Raw genomic sequence first — 20,351 nt, 5'->3', positions numbered from 1 at the left:
CTGTCTTAGAATTCAAAATCAGCACCTGATTTTCCCAATCTATCTGCTTATTGAAATCTCCCATGACTATTGTAACATTGTCCTTTTGACACCATTTCCTGTCTCCCATGGGAATTTGTAGCCCACATCCTGGCTACTGTTCAGAGGCCTGTATATAACTCCCATCAGGGTCTTTTTATCTTTGCAGTTTCTTAACCTTACCCATAAGGATTCTACGTCTTCTGATCCTACGTCACCTCCTTCTAATGATTTAATTTAATTCTTTACCAACAGAGCCACCCCACCCCCTCAGCCTATCTGCCTGTCCTTTCAATACAATGTGTATCCTTGGATGTTAAGCTCCCAACTATAATCTTCTTTCAGCCATGACTCAGTGATGCCCACAACGTCATACCTGCCAAGCTCTAACTGCACTACAAAATCATCTCCCTTATTCTGTATACTGCATGCATTCAAATATAGCACCTTCAGTGCTGTATTTGTCATCCTTTTTGATTTTGTCCCTCGCTTGCACTGCAGCTCATCCCAGTGTCTGAAATCTTGCCCTATTACCTGCCTGAACTTCTTGACAGTTTCACCACAGAGTGCCTCTGCCTGTATACCAACTGCCCCATCCTCAGCTTCCCATCCTTCTGCAAACTTAGTTTAAATCCTCCCAAACAGTTCTAGGAAACCTGTCCGCAAGGATTTTCTTCGTCCTCGGGTTCAGGTGTAACCCATTCCTTTTGTACAGGTGCAAACACGAGGAAATCTGCAGATGCTGGAATTTCAAGCAACACACATCAAAGTTGCTGGTGAACGCAGCAGGCCAGGCAGCATCTCTAGGAAGAGGTACAGTCGACGTTTCAGGCCGAGACCCTTCGTCAGGACTAACTGAAGGAAGAGCTAGAAAGAGATTTGAAAGTGGGAGGGGGAGATCCTGACGAAGGGTCTTGGCCTGAAACATCAACTGTACCTCTTCCTAGAGATGCTGCCTGGCCTGCTGCATTCACCAGGAACTTTGATGTGTGTTCCTTTTGTACGGGTCATACCTTCCCCAAAAAGAGATCCCAATGATCCAGAAATCTGAAACCCTGCTCCCTGCACCAGTTCCTTAGCTACACATTCATTTGCCAAATCATCCTATTCTTGCCCTCACTGGCAAGTGGCATGGGCAGCAATCCAGAGATTACTGCCCTGGAGGTCCTGCTTTTCAGATTTCAGCTGGCTCCCTAAAATCTCTCTTCAGGACCTCCTCCCTTTTCCTACCTATGTCATTGGTGCCAGTATATACCAAGACTTCTGGTTGCTCACCGTCCCCCTTGGAATGCCATGGACCTTGGCATCAAAGAGGCAACGCACTATCTGGGTGTGTCTATCCACAGGATCTTGTGTCTATTGCTCTAACTATGGAATCCCATACCACTTCTGCAGTCCTCTTCTGCCCCCCTCAACTTCTCTTCTGAGCCACAATGCCAGACTCAGTACCAGAGAAACTGTTGCTGCAGCTTCTCCCTGGTAGTTTGTTTCACCCCCCCCCCCGCCCACAGTATCTAAAGTGGCATACATTATTAAAGGAAAAGGCCACAAGGTACTCTGCACTTGCGAAACATTTCCTTCCCTTCCCTTGACAGTCACCCAGGTACTTGCCTCCTGTAACTTACGGGTGAATACCTACCTGTAATTCCCATCTATCACTTCTTCATTTTCCTGTATGAGCCGAAGTTCATCAAGCTGCAACTCCAGTTCTTACCACATTCTCTGAGGAGCCGCAGCTCAGTGCAGATGTGGCTATCTGGAGTGTGAAGATCTCCCAGAGTTCCCTCATCTCATACCAAGAACAGAACACAGCCCGTAGCCATCTCCACTGCTCTAACTATGGATAACAGACATAAAATTAAGAATGAAGAAGAAATGTCCTAGATGCACACCTTGTCCAAGCCTGTTCTTGCCGAAGCCTCCTCACTCTGACACTCGTCCACTCGCACAATCGCTGTTCCGCTTGTCCCTTCCTTATTTTTATTTACCCTTGCTAAAATTGTTAGTTAATTGGGCCTCCAGAAAATGCTGAAAGCTCATGAACGCTGCTTTTTAAAAATCTCTCTCAGACCTGTGTGTTGCCTTCTCTCACACTCCCAATTTGATTGGGCCACCAGAAAAATGCCGAAAGCCTCCGGTATTAAAATCTCACTCATGGACCTATAAACTGCCTTGTCTCACTCCCAATTCAGTTGGGCTGCTGGAAAAACTTACATTTGACCTCCTCAAATACAACACTTAAATTTTAGACAAGTTTTGACAGAAACAGTGGTTAAAAAGTGGCATTTAATCTGTTGGTTTAAAAATTCCACAGGGATTAGAAAAATACATCCAGTTTGAAATCAGATATGCATGGAATGTATTTTACTGAAATTCATTTAGTCCTGTCATGTATGAAGAAGTGGATAAAAATAAAATTAGATGCAAGTCACTGAATATAATTTGGAGAGAAAATTGGAATAATTAAAATAATAAGAGTAAATAATGCCAGTTCCGTAAGTATAAATTGCAAAGGGCTGTTTAATTTGTAAAATGACTTATCAAGTGCTGGTAGAATCAAAAACTGAAATTGCCAAGAAGTTTTCAAGCAAATATTTCTATCAGACATGCTGCCACCTGTTCAAAGTATCAGTGCCTGGCTTGATAAATGAGGTGTGGGTGTTCCTCAGAAGTAATTACTTTTGTCCTTGCAAGAATAGGTTGTGTTCTTCTGATGTTATGCGTAAGAATTAACCTTGTAGCTATTCAGCATTTGAATGTATCCTTAGCTAGAGGAACCACAAAGTGTATATTATGGAATGGTTTGAAAAAAAAACTGCATAATTTTGATTATATATATTCTAGGTATAATGCTTGACATTCTCTGCTTTGCTGGTAATTGCTATGCATGGTATGGACAATGCTGTTTGAGTTTAATAAGATGCTGAGTTTACTTTCAATTTACCTTTCAAAATTTTAGTGGCTAAAATTTTGTCCTTCACTGACTTAATAATGGAATTTCTTTTGATATATTACGACCAAGAAGATGTTTGAGCCATTCCTTTTTATGCTGAGTTGAATTGGGTGTCTGCGGGATCAAGATAACTGGTCTCAGAATGCTGGAAGATGAAAGGAAAATCATTAATCAAGATGTAGTGTAAATGGTCTGTGTAAATATTGTCCAAACACAGGATTAGAGTGGGTAATGATATCAAATAAGTATCATTTACTGTTTTGTTTCAGCATATTGAGAATGTTTATTTGAATAAGTTATTCGAGTGCAGGCATTGAATTATAACCTTATTGAATAGCACTTTATAGAGAAAAAAGAACACAAATTTGATAACAATTTACGCGTAGCAATTGGAATCTTATGCATTCATCATTATCTGAAATGAAATAGCATTTCTTTATTGCACAGTGTAATGATTTTTTGTATACTTAATGGATTTATGATTATTCCAAAAAGCAGTCAGCGAAAGCTTTTTCATATGATTGGTGCAGCTAGACCTTTTTCAAATTAAAAAATCAAGTATTGCAACAATATATACTGTGTTATCAGAAATATGTTTGTAATTTTTAGGTAGTCTGAGCACAGTTGTTTGAGTGTTTCTTGGTGATAATAAAATCTTTAACTGCAACGCAATGTAGCAAAAACCATTAGGCTACCAGTCATGTTCATACTTGATTATTATTGCATTTTAAGATGTTAGATTGTTTCATGGAAGCTGAAACAAATCTTGTCAATTTTATTTTCAAATAAGGAATGTTTTATACATAGTTTATCGGTGGTTCAAGTACTTAGGAGATTATTTTGGTTTGGTATGTGTTGTATATGCCGTAGTGAAGATGCCCATATTCTAAAAGCTGTCAAGTTTTCATTGCTTCACAAAGGGTACAAAGGAATGGGTGGATGCATTGTGCTCTTAATTGTTATTTTGATACTGGTTCAGACTTGCAAAGCAATGTGACTTTTCCTCCAGGCTCGTGTGGCAGGAAACAGATACAGGGCCAAGAGGAGAATACAGAAAAACATAATCTTAACCCTGTTTCTTAAAAAACAACCTGTATAGTAGTAGTATTCCTCTGAGTCTGCCATAAGGAAATTCTAGGTAAAAAGTTATTAGTGGGTTTGACAATATTGTGTTCAAGCAATAGGGACACTTCTAGGTGGGGTATGTTGTGGTTGGCACTGTATAACAAGGTCCCAGGAGTAATGCAAGCGCAGTGGACCAAGATGTCTGTAACTATGGACATTGTATGACATTTTTTTAATGAAACAGTGAAAAGAAAGTTTAATACAGAATCCTGAAATTTGACCACAATTTGAAAATACGACTTTCTTCAAAGTGGGCATTAGTACATTCATTCACACATAAGAGCAATTGTCTTTATTTAGACTAGACTATTTGTTCACACTTTGCTCTAAAGCAAGCATTTCCCATTCTTCTAAGTTAGGAAATTTGGCACTTTTTTCCATGTGTGCCATCAACTAATATTTGTAGCATCATTTTCATCTGAGAACCCCTTAAAATTCCTGCCTCCACTGAGAGTAAAAACTGGGTGGAGGAAGTGGCAGAGTTGTCAACTCAAAAGGATCATTTTCTGAGCACAAGAAATTCTGCAGATGCTGGAAATTCAAAGCAACACTCTCAAAATACTGGAAGAACTCAGCAGGTCAGGCATTATTTATGGAAATGAATAAACAGACAATATTTTGGGCCGAGCCCCTTCTTCGGGACTGTGGAGGAAGGGGGAAGATACCAGAATAAAAGGGTGGCAGGAGGGAAGGGGGATAGCTAGAAGGTGATAGGTGAAGCCAGGTGGGTAGGAAAAGTAAAGAACGGGGGGAATGGAATCAGATTGAGTGGATCATAGGAGAGTGGGAGGGGTTAGAGGCAGTTGAGAAATAAGAGGCCAGAGTGGAGAATAGAAGAGAGTGGGAGTATTTTTTTTCTCCAGGAAGTCGAAATCGATATTTGTGCATTAGGTTGGAGACTACCCAGACAAAAGGTTTACAACATTCCTCTTAGACATTTGTGTTGAACAGGGTGGTAATGTCACCATCTACTTCGCTTAAGGAGTTGATAGTCTTTGTAAGTTCTAGATTGCATTCCACCTCTTTTGTTTGTTTTCATGGGAAAATTGTCATTCTGTAATAATACCTTAAGAGATGTTCTGTACCACATTGGACTGCTGATAACCTGAGCTGTGCAGTTCTCTTGAAACATCCTTGCCATGGCTTAGCTCTGCCAGCTCTTCCTATTTGATCCATGGTGACAGCCTTCTGCAGCCAGACCTTGCATCCCCATGTGCTTTCTGGTTACAACTTCCTGCTAGTTTGGATCAGTCAAGTGAGGCTTTGCAGTTAAAATTGTCAGGGTGGTTTATTGCTGATCCAACTCCTGGTTCAGGTAAAAACTGAGAGAGTTTCTCTTGACTTCCCATCAGTATAGTTGTTCATGGGTGATGCACCATTCCTTCAATAAACTACAGGAAGTCAAATAAACTACTGGATGTTAATTAAGTAATCAAAACTTGAGCTGTACACAGTCTGATTCAAACAGTAATTGAACATGTCAGTAAAATTCTAGCGTCATTATAGCATCACAATGAAAATGTTACATATCTAAAAATAATGAAACCTATTAATAACAAAAAAAAGGCTAATTGCACCTATAGCAAAGATCACTCGTTGACAGTTGGGTATTAATACCTTGTCTATTTTCCCCTTCCTTCAGATATGCTGAAGTCAATGGTCTGTAGAGACCAAATTGACTGCCCTGGATGATAGCCTAGCTTGGATTAGAGAATTCAGAATTTATCAGATGGATTTAGAATATTTGTGTGTTAACCAGCTTCACAAGTTGGCAGCTGGCACCAGTTAGTGCCATTATGAAGAAAGCATGGCAGCACTTCTAATTTCTTAGAAGCTTACAAAGGTTCGGTATGTCATCTGAAACTTAAAACTTTATAGATGTGCGGTGAAGAATATATTGTCTGGTTGCATCATGGCCTGGTATAGAAATACCAATGCACTTGAGTGGAAAAGCCTACAGAAAAGTAGTGGATGCATCCTAGTCCATCATGGGTAAAGCCTCCCACACCATTGAGCACACCTACATGGAGTGCTTCCACAGCAAAAGCAGAATCCATCGAGGTCCCTTACCACCCAGACCATGATCTCCTCTTCCTGCTGTCATCAGGAAGGAGGTAAAGGAGCCTTGGGACCACACAACCAGGTTCAGGGGCCATTATTACCCCTCAACCATCAGGTTCTTGATCCAGAGGGGGATAACTTCACTTGCCCAGTCACTGAACTGTTACCACTACCTATAGATTCACTTTCAAGGAGTTTCCATCGCATGTTCTTGATATTTATTGCTTATTTATTATTTTTTCTGTATTGAATTTGCAGTTTAATGTCTTTTGCACTTTGTTTATCTTTTTGGGTGCGATTTTTATTGATTCTATTGTGTTTCTTGTATTTACTGTGAATGGCAGCAAGAAAATGAATCTTGTACAAATTTACTTTGAACATGAACCATTGTTCCCCCAAAGTCTCCACTTAGTCTTACTACTTGCCCAAATTTGTTTCTAAAGACTACATTATCACTGCATGGCCAGCACTTTTTGCTGATTCCTATTTGATATGTAAAGTGATATGTACATGTGATAAATTAATCTGAATTGGCCATGAAGTTGTGAGGTGCTGTATTGAATTGCTACTATCCTTTGAAGGTACTCCACAATACTGTTGGGTAGGAAGTTGAGGATTTGCATCTACTGAAGGTGTAGTACGTATTAGTAAATAGTGTGAAATTTGGTGGGGAATATGCAGCTGTTGGTATTCCTGTGTCTGAAGTTCTGTTGCTCATCTCTTACGATTCCATGCCTGAAAGTTATTGAAATCTTGCTGCATGCATGTGTAGCATCCTTCATTTGCTGAGAAGTTATGCATGAGATTAAACATTGTGCAATAACCTTATGATGGAAAGAGAGTTGTGGTTAGTCTCAAGGCATTGCTTTGTGGAGCTTGTGCTTTATTCCTGGGACTGGGATGATTGACTTTCAAAAACCATGGCCAACTTCCATTGTGCATGGTATGAATCCAACTGTTGTTTTATTCATTCAAGGAACGTGGGCTTCACAGGCTTTAATTGCCCATCCTTAATTGCCCTTGAAAAAGTGATGGTCAGCTGCTTTCTTGAACCACTGTAGTCTTTGAGTTTGGGGAGAAGCTCTTAGGAAGAGAGTTTTAGGGTTTTGACCTAGAGACAGTGTAGGAATGATGGACATTCAATGACCACTTTATTAGGTACAGGAGTGTGGTCTTCTGGTGTTGCTCATCCACTTCAGGGTGCAATGTGTTGTGTGTTCAGAGATGCTGTTCTGCACACTGTTGTTGTAATACATGGTTATTTGAGTTACTGTCACCTTCCTGTCAGCTTGAATCAGTCTGACCGTTCTCCTCTGACCTCTTATATAAACAAGACGTTTTGCCCATGGATCTGCTGCACATTGGATTTTTTTTTAGTTTATTGCACCATTTTCTGTAAGCATTAGAGACTCTTATGCGAAAATCCCAAGTTTGGTTTGAACTTTTGACCATGTCTGTATGCTTTTATGCATTGAGTTGCTGCCTCATGATTGGCTGTGTAGATATCTGCATGAATGAGCAGGTGTACCTCATAAAGTGGCTGAGTGTATGTCAGCTTTGGCTTCAGTTCTCCCATTTTGTGATTCTACCTTTGAGAATGGGGATGTTCTTCCTCTTCCTTTAGCTTTTTAATTGACCACCATCATTCACAACTTAATGCAAGCTCTGAGAACTGTACAACTTTAATCTGTGTATTGATTGCAAAATTGCATAATTCTGTCTGTTGACATGCTATTTTTGCATTTTAGCATGCATGTAGTCTTGTGTTGTCCTTCATTTTTAGGTCAGGCTGGTTCTACTCCAATGTGCTTTATTGCATTCATCATTGAACCAAGCTAATAATAGTAAAATGAGGGAAGTAGCACTCTGTGAGGTTGCAGATTGTAATGATATATGCTTCCACTAAGCTGGTGATGTATGGTGCTCAGTTTAAAACTGACAGATTTGTTCTAAGTACATTCTATTCGGCATGGTTGTACTGCTATACAGCATAGTGTTGCCGATTATTTGGGACATCAGAATTATGGAATAGGAGCAGCTGGATAATTCAAAGTGTTTCAAGACCATTGAGACCAATTATCAGGTGTGGAAATTCTCATTCTCTACCATTGTAACAATGCAGAGTAAAATAGTAAATGAATGCTCCTGTTAATCAGCCCTCAATGAAACCTGCATGATAGGATCAGAATCAGTTTTAATATCACTGACATATGTCGTGAAATTTGTTGATCTGTCACTACAGTACTACATAAAATCAAATTATGAATTACAATAAGATGTGTATGCAGTTGATTTTGGATAATTAGGGCAGCTACTTATGTGGGACAACTGGTAAAGAACAAAAGCTACTCAAGAAAATAGCCAGCATTCTCTTGGTTTATTTGGGACATTATGCTGCTTAATTAGAACAGGTGACTGTTGTCAAACAGTTTCTAACTAGCGTTAGACACTACACCCTGCTTAGGGTTAACAGTTTTTAAATGGTGTCAGTTGTGTGTCTTCAAAAAGTAGTGATTTTTGTCACTAATAGTTGGTGACAAATAAGCAGTAAGCATTTAAGCAGTGATTCAGAACTGTTTTGCTCAAGCATTCAGGCTTGGAGATGCCAGAAACAGCCAGGGGTGAAAATGAAATAATTTCACTAATTCAACTAGTTAGGAACTACAAAGAATTTGAGGGCATTGGCAATCATCTTGAACGTTACAATGCAAGTGAAGATTTGCAGGATGCAATATGCACAAAATGCTGGAGGAACTCAGCAAGCCAGGCAGCAGGTATGGAAAAAAGCACAGTCAGCAGTTTGGGCCGATTCCCTTCGGCAGGATTTCCAGCAGATTTTCTCTTGTTTGTGATTTGCAGGATGCAGCTGTCATTGTATAAGGGCAGTCTATTGTGTGCACCAGGTGTCTGTGCTGATTTTATTCATTTACAGCCAATCAAACGAATATGGCAGCATACACTGGATAAATTCCTCCGATAACTAATAGGAACTCGGACACAGTTTTATATTATGTACTGTAGTAGTATTAGTAGTGTTCTAATTCATTCTGTATTTAAATACATAATTTGTTCCTCAGTTAAATGGTAGTTGTCTATTTTATATCTTTTTAACTATTTCCATGAAACTTCAGCTAATCGTGGTAGCCACTTAATTGGGCCAAAATGTACTGATCCCAATTATCCCTATTGTACCAATTAACCAGAATTTACTATCAAAGTGCGCATGTCACCATATGCAACTCTGGGATTCATTTTCTTGCAGTCATTCCCAGTAAATACAAAAAGAAACACAATAGAATCAATGAAAAGCCACATACAAGAGGAACATGTAACCAATGTACAAAAGACGACAAGCTGTGCAAAAACAAAAAGAAAAAAATAATAAATAAGCAATAAATCTCAAGAACATGAGATGGAGAGTCATTGAAAGTGGGTCCAAAGGTTGTGGGAACAGTTTAGTGTTGGGGTGCATGTAGTTGGGTGAAATTACCCTTCTGGTTCAAGAGCCTGATAGGTTGAGGGGTAATAACTGTGAACCTGGTGGTGCTGGTCCTGAGACTCCTGTACCTCCTTCCAGATGGCAGCACTTGAGAAGAGAGCATGGTGGGGTCCTTGATGATGGATGCTGCTTTCTTGCAAAATTGCACCTTGCAGATGTGCTCAATAGTGTGGAGGGTTTTGCCCATGGTGGACTAGGCTGTAACTACTACTTTTTTGGGCTTTTCCATTCAAGCAGATTGGTGTTTCCATACCAGCCGTGATGCAACCAGTCAGTAGACTCTCCACCACACATCTTTTGAAGGTTTGTCTAAGTTTTAGATGACACGCCGAATCTTTGCACACATCGAAGAAAGCAGAGGACTGCCTCTTGCTGACATTGAGTGAGAGGTTGTTGTTGTGGCACTACTTAGGTTTTCAGTCTCCCTTCTACATGCTGATTCATCACTATCCTTGATTCTGCCAACAACAGTGGTGTCATCAGCCAGCATAAATATGGCATTGGAGGTGGCTGTGCTTAGTATAACATAGTATTACATAAGTGTAAAGCAAGTTGAGCAGGGGGTTAAACACAGCATTGTGGTGCACCTGTGGTGATGGTGATTCTGGAGGAGGTAGTCATAGAAAAATACAACACTAAAACAGCCATTCTGCCTATCTAGTCCTGCTGAACCATTTAAACTGCCTACTCCCATTAACCTGCACCAGGACCATAGGCCTCCATACTCCTACCATCCATCCAAACTACTCTTAAACATCGAAATCAAGCTTGCATGCACCACTTGCACTGGCAGCTCATTTAACACTCTCATGATCTTCTGAGTAAAGAAGTTTCCCCTCATGTTCCTCTTAAACCCCCTCGTGTTTTAAGAACGATAATCCCAGTGCCGAAGAAGAGCAAGGTGGCATGCCTGAATGACTATCGACCTGTGGCTCTGACATTAATTGCTCTGAAGTGCTTCGAGCAATTGGTTATGGCACACATCAACCACAGCCTACCAGTCAACCTCGACACTTTGCAATTCGCCTACTGGAGCAACTGGTCAACGGCAGATGCCATCTCTCTGGCCCTACATTCCTCCTTAGAACACCTGGAGAATAAAAACGCATACGTAAGGCTCCTTTTCATTGACTACAGCTCTGCCTTTAATGCCATCATTCCAAATAAACTGATTCCTAAGCTCCGGAACCTGAGCCTTAGCACTCAGATCTGCAGCTGGATCTTCAACTTCCTCACAGACAGGACCCAGGCTGTAAAAATAGGGGACAAGCTCTCCTCTACAATCACTCTGAGCACCGGTGCCCCACAAGGCTGTGTACTCGGCCCCCTGCTGTACTCACTGTACACCCATGATTGTGTAGCCAAGTTTCCATCAAACTCAATATATAAGTTTGCTGATGACACAACAATTGTAGGCCGTATCTCGGGTAATGATGAGTTTGAGTACAGAGAGGAAATTAAGAACCTGGTGGCATGATGCGAAGACAATAACCTATCCCTCAACGTCAGCAAGATGAAGGAATTGGTTGTGGACTTCAGAAGGAGTAGCGGACCGCACGACCCAATTTACATCGGTGGTGCGCAAGTGGAACAGGTCAAAAGCTTTAAGTTCCTTGGGGTCAATATCACAAATGACCTGACTTGGTCCAACCAAGCACAGTTCACTGCCAAGAAGGCCCACCAGCGCCTTTACTTCCTGAGAAAACTAAAGAAAGTTACAACATGTACCGCGACAATCCTGGTTGACTGACACAACATTCCTAAGTTGGACAACATGGCTTCTTATCTTTAACCAAAGCCAATACACTTACTAGCAGGGCGCACTGCTTTTGCAGAAAACTGCTAAAATAAAAATCTAGCAGCAAATAACTTACTCAGGGCATTACGTGCAAATGAAAACGAAACATCTCCCCCATCTTTTTTGTTTCCACACATGGATTACCAGCTTTGTCCCTTGGAATCCTTTTGATCTTAACATATCTGTAGAATCCGTTGCAATTTCCTTCATGTCTACTAGAGCAACCTCATGCCTTCTTCTAGCCCTACTGATTTCTTAAGTGTTCTCTTGCATTTCTTGTACACCATAAGCATTTCATTTGTTCATGCCTGCTATGCACTGCCTTTTTTTTTTCTTAACTAGTTCCTCAGTATCTCTTGAAAATAAAGGTTCCCTAAACCTGTTATCTTTACCTTTTATTCTGACAGGCACGTTCAAGCCTTGTACTCTCAAAACTTCAATTTTGAAGGCCTCCCACTTGCCAAATAAATCCTTGCCAGAAAACAGCCTGTCGCAGTCCACACTTGCCAGACCCTTTCTGTCACCATCAAAATTGGCCTTTCTCCAATTCAAAACCTCAACCCGTGGACCAGATTTATGTTTATCCATATTTACTTTGAAACGAGTAGCATTATGTTGGCGGCGTGACACATCATGCATGGCCGTTCCGAATGAATATCGATTATGTGTAACTAGGGGCCGTGCACAATCTGGATTTGATGGAGTCAGCCGTGAGAAGGGCAGAGGAACATCTGGAGTAACTTGTGAAAATGCCTGCTTCGCTGCCGCTGCTACTGTGTGATCGAGAATCTCCGGAGACGAAGGTCCCAAATCCTCGGCTTTGCCTATTGCCTGTTGCTGGGGTCAAAGCACTTGGCAGAGATGGCGCTCGGTGTCGAAGAGGTGGTCGGAGGCTCGGAGTTTTTGGGCGGACTTGGAGTCGGACTGCGGTCGGATGCTTCCAGGATGCTGCATTGACAAGTTGGCGGCGCTGGAGGTTTACCATCTGTCTGAGATGATGGGACTTTCGAGAGACTTTGAGACTCTTACTGTGCCATGGTCTGTTCTTAGCAAATTACGGTATTGCTTTGCACTGTTGTAACTATATGTTATAATTATGTGTGTCCTCATAATCATAATCATTATGGTCACCAGATGCAAAGTGTTCTGTACACAAACTTCTGTCACCTGCCCTACCTCATTCTCTAATTGCAGATCGAGTATCTCACACTTGTGAATTGTACATACTGGTTAAGAAAACTTTTCTGAACATATTTGACAAACTCCATCCCATTTAGTTCTTTTACATTATGGAAGTCCCAGTCAACACGTGGAAAGTTAAAGTCATCTATTACAACAACCTTATGTCTCTTGCAACAGTCTGCAATCTCTCTACAAATTTGTTCCTCTAAATTCTTCGGATTGTTGGATGTAGCCCCATTAATGTGGTCATCCCTTTCTTATTTCTCAGTTGTACCCATAATGCCTCACTAGATGAGTTCTTCAGTCTGTTCTGACTGAACACTGACATTTTTCCTGACTAGTAATGCCACCCCTCCTCCTTTAATCCCTCCTGCTCTGTTGCTCTAAAACAATAGAACCCTGGAATACTGGGCTGCCAATCCTGCTTCTCCTGTATCCAAGTCTCAGTAATGACTATAATATCATCATTCCATGTGTTGATCCATGCCCTGAGCTCATCTGCCTTTCCTACAATACTTCTTGCTATATATGCAGCTCAGGGCATTAGTCGTACCAAGCTAAACCTTTTGATTCCTGACTTTGAGGTCTGAACAACATCTGTCCCCACAACCTCTGGTACTCTGATTCCCATCTAGAAGAGAGCCCAATCATCCAAAAATCTTCTACCTTCCCTAGAAGAGAGCCAAATGATCCAACAATCTTATGCCTTCCCTCCTACACCAATTCCTTAGCCAAATGTTAAACTGTATAATTTTCCACTTTCTGGCCTCAGTAGAATGTGACATGGGTGGCAATTCTAGAGGTCCTACCCTTTAACTTAGCACCTAACTCCTTGAATTCACTTTGCAGAACCTTGTCACTCTTCCTACCTATGTTGTTGGTACCTAAATGGACCACGACCTCTGGCTGCTCACCCTCCCACTTAAGAATGCTAAGGACTCAATCCGAGATGTCCCGGACCCTGGCACCAAGGAGACGACATACCATTTAGGAATCTCATTCTCACCTGCAGAACCTCCTTTCTGTTCCCCTAACTAACAAATCTCCTATCATCACAGTATGCCTCTCTCTCCCTTCCCTTCCAAGTCACAAGAGCCTGACCCAGTGCCAATCCTGATCGCTGATATTCTTTTGCTAAGTCATGCCTCCCTTTCTCCCCCCCGCCCCCAAAACAGTATCTAAAGTGGTATACCTGCTGTTGAGGGGGAAGGCCTCAAGGGTACACTGCAATGGCTATTTAACCCCTTTCCCCTTCCTGTCACCTAGTTTTCTGTGTCTTCTACCTTGAGTATATCTTCCTCTCTGAATGTCCCATCTATCACCCCGTCAGCCTCCTGAATGATCCAGAGTTCATCCAGCTCCAGCTCCAACTCCTTTAACAGCTGGATGCAATTCTCACAGGTGTAGTCGTCAGGGACATTGGTGGTCTCCCTGCCTTCCCTCATCCCATAAAAGGAGCATTCAACAATCCTGCTTGGCATCCCTACTGTTGTAACTGACCAAATATAAAGAAGGAAGAACAATAAACAAACACTGAGGAATAAAATCTCCTTCCAACTTTTTGCTTTCTTTCAATCATCCCTCTCCTTGCTGCAGCCTGAAAGAGTTTAAAATTTTTTTAAAAACCCACTCTGTCCAATCCAACAATGGCCACTCTGCTTGCCCTTGTCTTATTTTAATTTGTTCTTGCAAATCAATCCGGAGCACTGATTGGTCTCTGCTCAAAACACCAAGCTGTCGCAAGTTGATCCCTTTTCTACTCAGTCGGAGAACCTATGTGGGTTACATCTTCTCATGCTTCCAATCTCCGATTGGCGGCTGCTCAACCTGAATGGACTGGAATCTGCAGGTTAGGAAATCAAGGATCTATTTGCACAAGGAGATATTGAGGCCTAGGTCTTAGAGCTTATCAGTTTTTCGGGAACGATGGTATTGAATGCAGAGCTGTAGTCAATGAAAAGCATCTTCACTGTTCCTTTCCCTGCTCTGCTGGGGGAGAAGCTGACAGCGATGCAGGTGGATGCTTTCCTGGTGTCATGGATTCTTGATTACCTGATTGGCAGACCACAGTACGTGTGCTTGCAACACTGTGCGTCCGACAGAGTGATCAGCAGCACTGGGGCTCCACAGGGGACTGTCTTGTCTCCCTTTCTCTTCACCATTTACACCTCGGACTTCAACTACCGCACAGAGTCTTGTCGTCTTCAGAAGTTTTCTGATGACTCTACCATAGTTGGATGCATCAGCAAGGGAGATGAGGCTGAGTACAGGGCTATGGTAGGAAACTTTGTCACATGGTGTGAGCAGAATTATCTGCAGCATAATGTGAAAAAGACTAAGGAGCTGGTGGTAGACCTGAGGAGAGCTAAGGTACCGGTGACCCCTGTTTCCATCCAGGGAGTCTGTGTGGACATGTTGGAGGATTACAAATACCTGGGGATACGAACTGACAATAAACTGGACTGGTCAAAGAACACTGAGGCTGTCTACAAGAAGGGTCAGAGCCGTCTCTATTTGCTGACGAGACTGAGGTCCCTTAACATCTGCTGGATGATGCTGAGGATGTTCTACGAGTCTGTGGCGACCAGTGCTATCATGTTTGTGGTTGTGTGCTGGGGCAGCAGGCTGAGGGTAGCAGACACCAACAGTATCGACAAACTCATTCGTAAGGCCAGTGATGTTGTGGGGATGGAACTGGACTCTCTGACGGTGGTGTCTGAAAAGAGGATGCTGTCCAAGTTGCATGCCATCTTGGTCAATGTCTCCTATCCACTACATAATGTACTGGGTGGGCACAGGAGTACATTCAGCCAGAGATTCATTCCACCGAGATGCAACATAGAGTGTCATAGGAAGTCATTCCTGCCTGTGGCCATCAAACTTTACAACTCCTCCCTTGGAGGGTCAGACACCCTGAGCCAATAAGCTGGTCCTGGACTTATTTCCTGGCATAATTTACATATTACTATTTAACTATTTATGGTTTTATTACTATTTAATTATTTATGGTGCAGCTGTAACGAAAACCAATTTCCCCTGGGATCAATAAAGTATGACTATGAATGTTCAAGGCTTGAGTGAAGAGCCAGTGAAATGGCATCAGCTGTGACCTGTTGTCACAGTTTGTAAACTGGAGCAGTTCCAAATCGCTCCTCAAGTAGGAGTTGATAAATTGCTTCACCTGAAGTTCATTAGTGAATCAAATAATTTTTAATGTCAATTTGCTAGTTTGATGGTAATTTATTAATAGCTAATTTGTTTCTTTAAATTTCAAATTATTAATTAAGTTTAAAATTAACAGCTGCCATTGTGGGATTTGGCCTCTGGTATCTGGATTACTAGTACGGTAATTCAAACACTGTCACTACTGTAGCACAAAATCATAAGGATATTGTTGGAAGGGAGAAGCATCCACACAAGCACATATGCTAATATTTATAATGCTATGTCTTCCCAACCTACTGTTTTCTAAATCCGCTTGGGCACATTGGGTTTGCACTGTTGCCTAGATGTTGGACCTGCCTCTCCTCTCTAGTTGCTTTATTTGTGGGTACTCTGTTAAGGACACAAGCATCATTCTTTCCATTGTAAGCAAGCTTGCAGTCTGGACAAGTTTTCCCACTTTTTCTACCATTGGAAAATTCTTTAGAAGTGTTTATGTAATGATATTAGGGATTTAAAAAAAAATCATTTTCCAGAAATTGAATTCTTTTGTAATAGAGCAACTTTTATGCACATGCAATTTATACAGTCTTTGAAAAGAACAAGTGCCTCATCTGCGATTACTGGAAATGAATTTCTTTCCCCCAAGAAATTGCATTTAAGATTTTCTTGGATCTGTATAGTGGTTCCTTTCTAAACTTCGTTTTTGCCTGTCATTAAATTATAAATATTCTTGATTCTGATATTGAGCACTTCATCTGTTACAGGAGACTGAATCCAGATGAGAGGCCTCTGCAAATCCTTTATGATTATCTATCTGGATTAGGTTTCCAGGACCCGCTTCGGTTACAAGAGGAAGCTGCTATTGCTGATTTGAGCTGCATGATCAGATATTTTCATGGTAAGATTTAATTTTCTAAAGAGCAAAATGCGTGGGCTCATTTTTGCTGTTTTAAAAAACAATACAAAGTAGACCAATCAGTGGTTGATTGTGTACAAGTATTCCTGTAACTTGATTCAGTAATACAACACATAATCTTTAACAACATGCTTGGAGTTGAATTGCTAAGTGTTGGTCTGTAGAGATTGTTTGCCTATTGTAGATGAGTTATTTCTTTGTTGGTTCACTGAAACATCTTTTAGTAAAATGATGTTACCACTGTAGAGTCCTTAATTTGTTGTTTGGGATGCGGGCAATGCTGGTAAGACCACTATTTACTTCTCATCCTAAATTGCATTTGGAACATATTAAATCATTTCAGGGGACTGTTAAAAAGAAACACACACTATTGTAAGGGTCGAGTCATTTGTAGGGCAGATTGAATAAGGATGGCAGATTTCTTTGCAAGCAGGATGTTAGTGAACAAGATGTTTTTGTATATCACAATCCAATGATTGCTCTTGAGCTACTGTGATAGGATTCAAACTTGTGCTCTGAATCACAGGAACAGACCTCTACATTCCACTCCTATAATCTTACTGCTGTGCTATGCATAATAGTACGCTCTAGGAGAGGGGATTAAGTTTAGCTTCTTCCTGGTTGACCTTGTCATCAGATTGAGGAATAACATTGATGGTTGATTAATCTGTACGCTCCCAGTTTATGCTAGTTTCTTAGCTTTAGATACCTTGAAATAAAATAACAGCTTAGGTACCCCAGAAGATGAAAATCAGAAATAAAAATAGAAAACTCTGAAAATAATCAGGAGACACGAGGCTGCAGATGCTGGAATCTGGATCAACAAACAGTCTGCTATTGGAGCTCAGAGGGTTGAGCAGTATCTATGGGGGAAAGGAACTGTCAATGTTTCACTTTGAAACCATGCATCAGGATTAATATATTCCTCTAGTAGATTGTTGCTCCAAAAATCATCTGGTCAAGCAATAGCTTTCAGATATTTTTGTCCGATTCTCAGAACTCGGTTAATGGAGCATGGTAAAGAAAACAATCAAGAAAGAATAAACTTACATTAAACATAGTAACAATCAGAACCACCTAAGAGTGTTTCTCAGCTATTTAACTGAATCCCAGGTTGATCACTGAGTACAAAGATGGTCCTGTTTCTGTGAATAAGCACCTGCTGTGCACCACTCTTGTAATGCAAATGAGGAAAATCAGCCAAAATTGTTACCTTTGTGCCCTTTAATCAATGACATTTATGAGACTGGAACAATACCAGAAGAGATGTAAAAGATCATTATTTATCACTCTTCCTAAGAAACCTGGAGCAATAGAATGTGAATTACATAGGATCATAAGCTTAATGAGTCTTATCACTAAGGTACTTCTAAGAATTTTGATGACAAGAGCTAAAAGTAAGATAGAAGCTGAAATCGGTAAAGAACAATGTAGTTTTGTGAAAGACAAAGGTACAGGAAACGCGATATTGATGTTAAGGATACTATCAGAACGAGCTATTCAAGTGGAAGAAGATTTGTTTGTTTTATCGACTACACAAAAGCATTTGATAAAGTGAAGCACAATAAGTTACTCAAAATATTACAGGAAACTCTCGATATAGATTCGAAAGACCTCCGCCTAATCAGAAATCTGTACTGGGAACAAACTGCCACTATAAGAATAGATGGAGAAGTGAGTCAGTTTACGAAAATCAAGAGATTCGTTAGACAAGGTTGTGTTTTCTCCCCTGATTTATTTAATGTGTACGGTGAAACAATATTACAAAAAATAAGAGACATCTTGGGAATCAAAGTTGGTGGTGAAAACATCAATAATTTTAGATATGCGGATGCACTGTTAATTGCAAGTACGGAGGAAGAACTACAAAACTGAATTGATATAGTTGTTGAAGAAAGATAGACCCATTTTTGCACTATCAATTGCAAAAAGACAATGTATGGTGATATCCAAAAAGAAGGAGAATCCTATCTGCAGGCTGAGAATAAACGGGGAAGACATAAAACAAGTACAGAACTTTTGCTACTTAGGAAGCTGGGTGACATCAGATGGCAGGTGCGACATGGACATCAAAAGAAGAATAGGGATGGCAAAAGACACCTTTACGAGAATGAAGAGTATACTGACCAACGCTAAGCTAGGTATGACAACCCACCTCAGAGCTCTGAAATGTTATATTTATCCAGTTATGTTATATGGTTCAGAATGTTGGGCAATATCTAGTAACATGAGGAAATGAATTGAAGCAGCAGAGATGTGGTTTTTGAGGAGGATGCAAAGAATATCATGGACGAAATGAATATCTAATGAGGATGTCATGAACAGAGCAAACACAAAAAGAGAAATAATGTATGAGATCATGAAAAGGCAACGTGACTTCATTGGACATGTGATAAAAAAAGGAGTTAGAATACATGGTAATTATGGGAAAGATTGAAGGGAAGAAAGCAAGAGGAAAGCAAAGACAAATGATAGAGACAGCAGTCAGAGAACTGGAAATGAATACCAATGAATTGATCCACTTGACCCGAAACAGGAGTGTGTGGGCCATGGCAGTCAAAGTTCAAACTGGGCACGGCACCTGATGATGATGATGATGATATGTCCTTTCAAGTTAAGTATGGCATCGTTCCTTCAGAGTTCAATAGTTTATTGATAATCACTTTTTCTGTATTTTTGACATCAGTGGTTCTGTGTTAAAGTGTCTGTAACAAATTTGCATAAGAATGCATTTCAGTTAGCATCTGGGACATTTCACGTTTTGATGAATGCATCTGTGGTCTTCAAATATTGCTGTTATTTGCAATTTGACTTGTGATCCAAATCAAAAATAAAATTTACTAAACCAATTTGGTGCCAGATTTGTTAATCTTTGAAGAAGTGACATTCTAAAAGGGTAAGTTGCTAATCTATTGTACCCCACAGTCTTATGTTTTCTTAATTGATTCTATGTAATTGATTTCATTAACAGGTAGCTCATAGGGTAATATAATCTATAGTTGTCCAGATGCTATACAGCAGTGTTTTTTTGTCTCTCCTCATATTTGATTGGATAACTTCATATTTCCACATGTTAAACAGCAACGCACATATTCATGATCCCTTTTGTGATTCTTTTGCAACAGTACAGGTGCAGACCTTTTTGCAAATTTTTAAATAAAGAAATCCATGGGAATGTGACTTGACAACTGGCACATAGCATCATGGGTGCAAGTTTGACCCAAACATCACATAAGAACCTCTATTATGAATTGTAAAATATGTGGAAAATGCTGGCAATTAGTGAGAATGGGATTTAAAAGAAATGGAGGGTGTACCCATTTTCACTAACAAATGGAGGCAACATTTTGTGTGTTAATTGTTTGGAACATGCTTTACTCGATAAATATTAGTTCAGGTAAACTCCTTTCACTGTTGGAGAATACGACTTAGTAAAACTAAGCACCTCAAACTTTTATTTAGACTTGAGAGGCTTTTAATGGAGGCCTGTTAAATTATATATTTATGGTGGCTAAGATTTGTACTGTCAGGGTCATTGTTTACAGTATTTTTAACAGATGTTATGAAATCAAACAGGTTCCTTATTTTTTAAAAACTATGAAATCCTATTATATTTTACAAAGTATATGTTTTT

General features: G+C 40.4%; 1 protein-coding gene across 2 annotated transcripts in view; it reads left to right on the top strand.

Moving 5' to 3' along the window:
* LOC134356222 (PH domain leucine-rich repeat-containing protein phosphatase 2-like) overlaps positions 1-20,351 on the top strand; it is a 132,962-nt gene that overhangs the window by 26,932 nt on the left and 85,679 nt on the right. For both annotated transcript variants that reach the window (XM_063066997.1, XM_063066996.1), the window contains one exon: positions 16,566-16,699. In XM_063066997.1, the coding sequence (XP_062923067.1) occupies positions 16,566-16,699 (134 nt within the window). The remainder of the gene's footprint in view (positions 1-16,565; positions 16,700-20,351) is intronic.

This window comes from Mobula hypostoma, chromosome 14 (genome assembly GCF_963921235.1).
Source record: "Mobula hypostoma chromosome 14, sMobHyp1.1, whole genome shotgun sequence".
In the NCBI taxonomy this organism is placed as follows: Eukaryota; Metazoa; Chordata; class Chondrichthyes; order Myliobatiformes; family Myliobatidae; genus Mobula; species Mobula hypostoma.
This window is presented reverse-complemented; position numbering and strand designations above follow the sequence as displayed.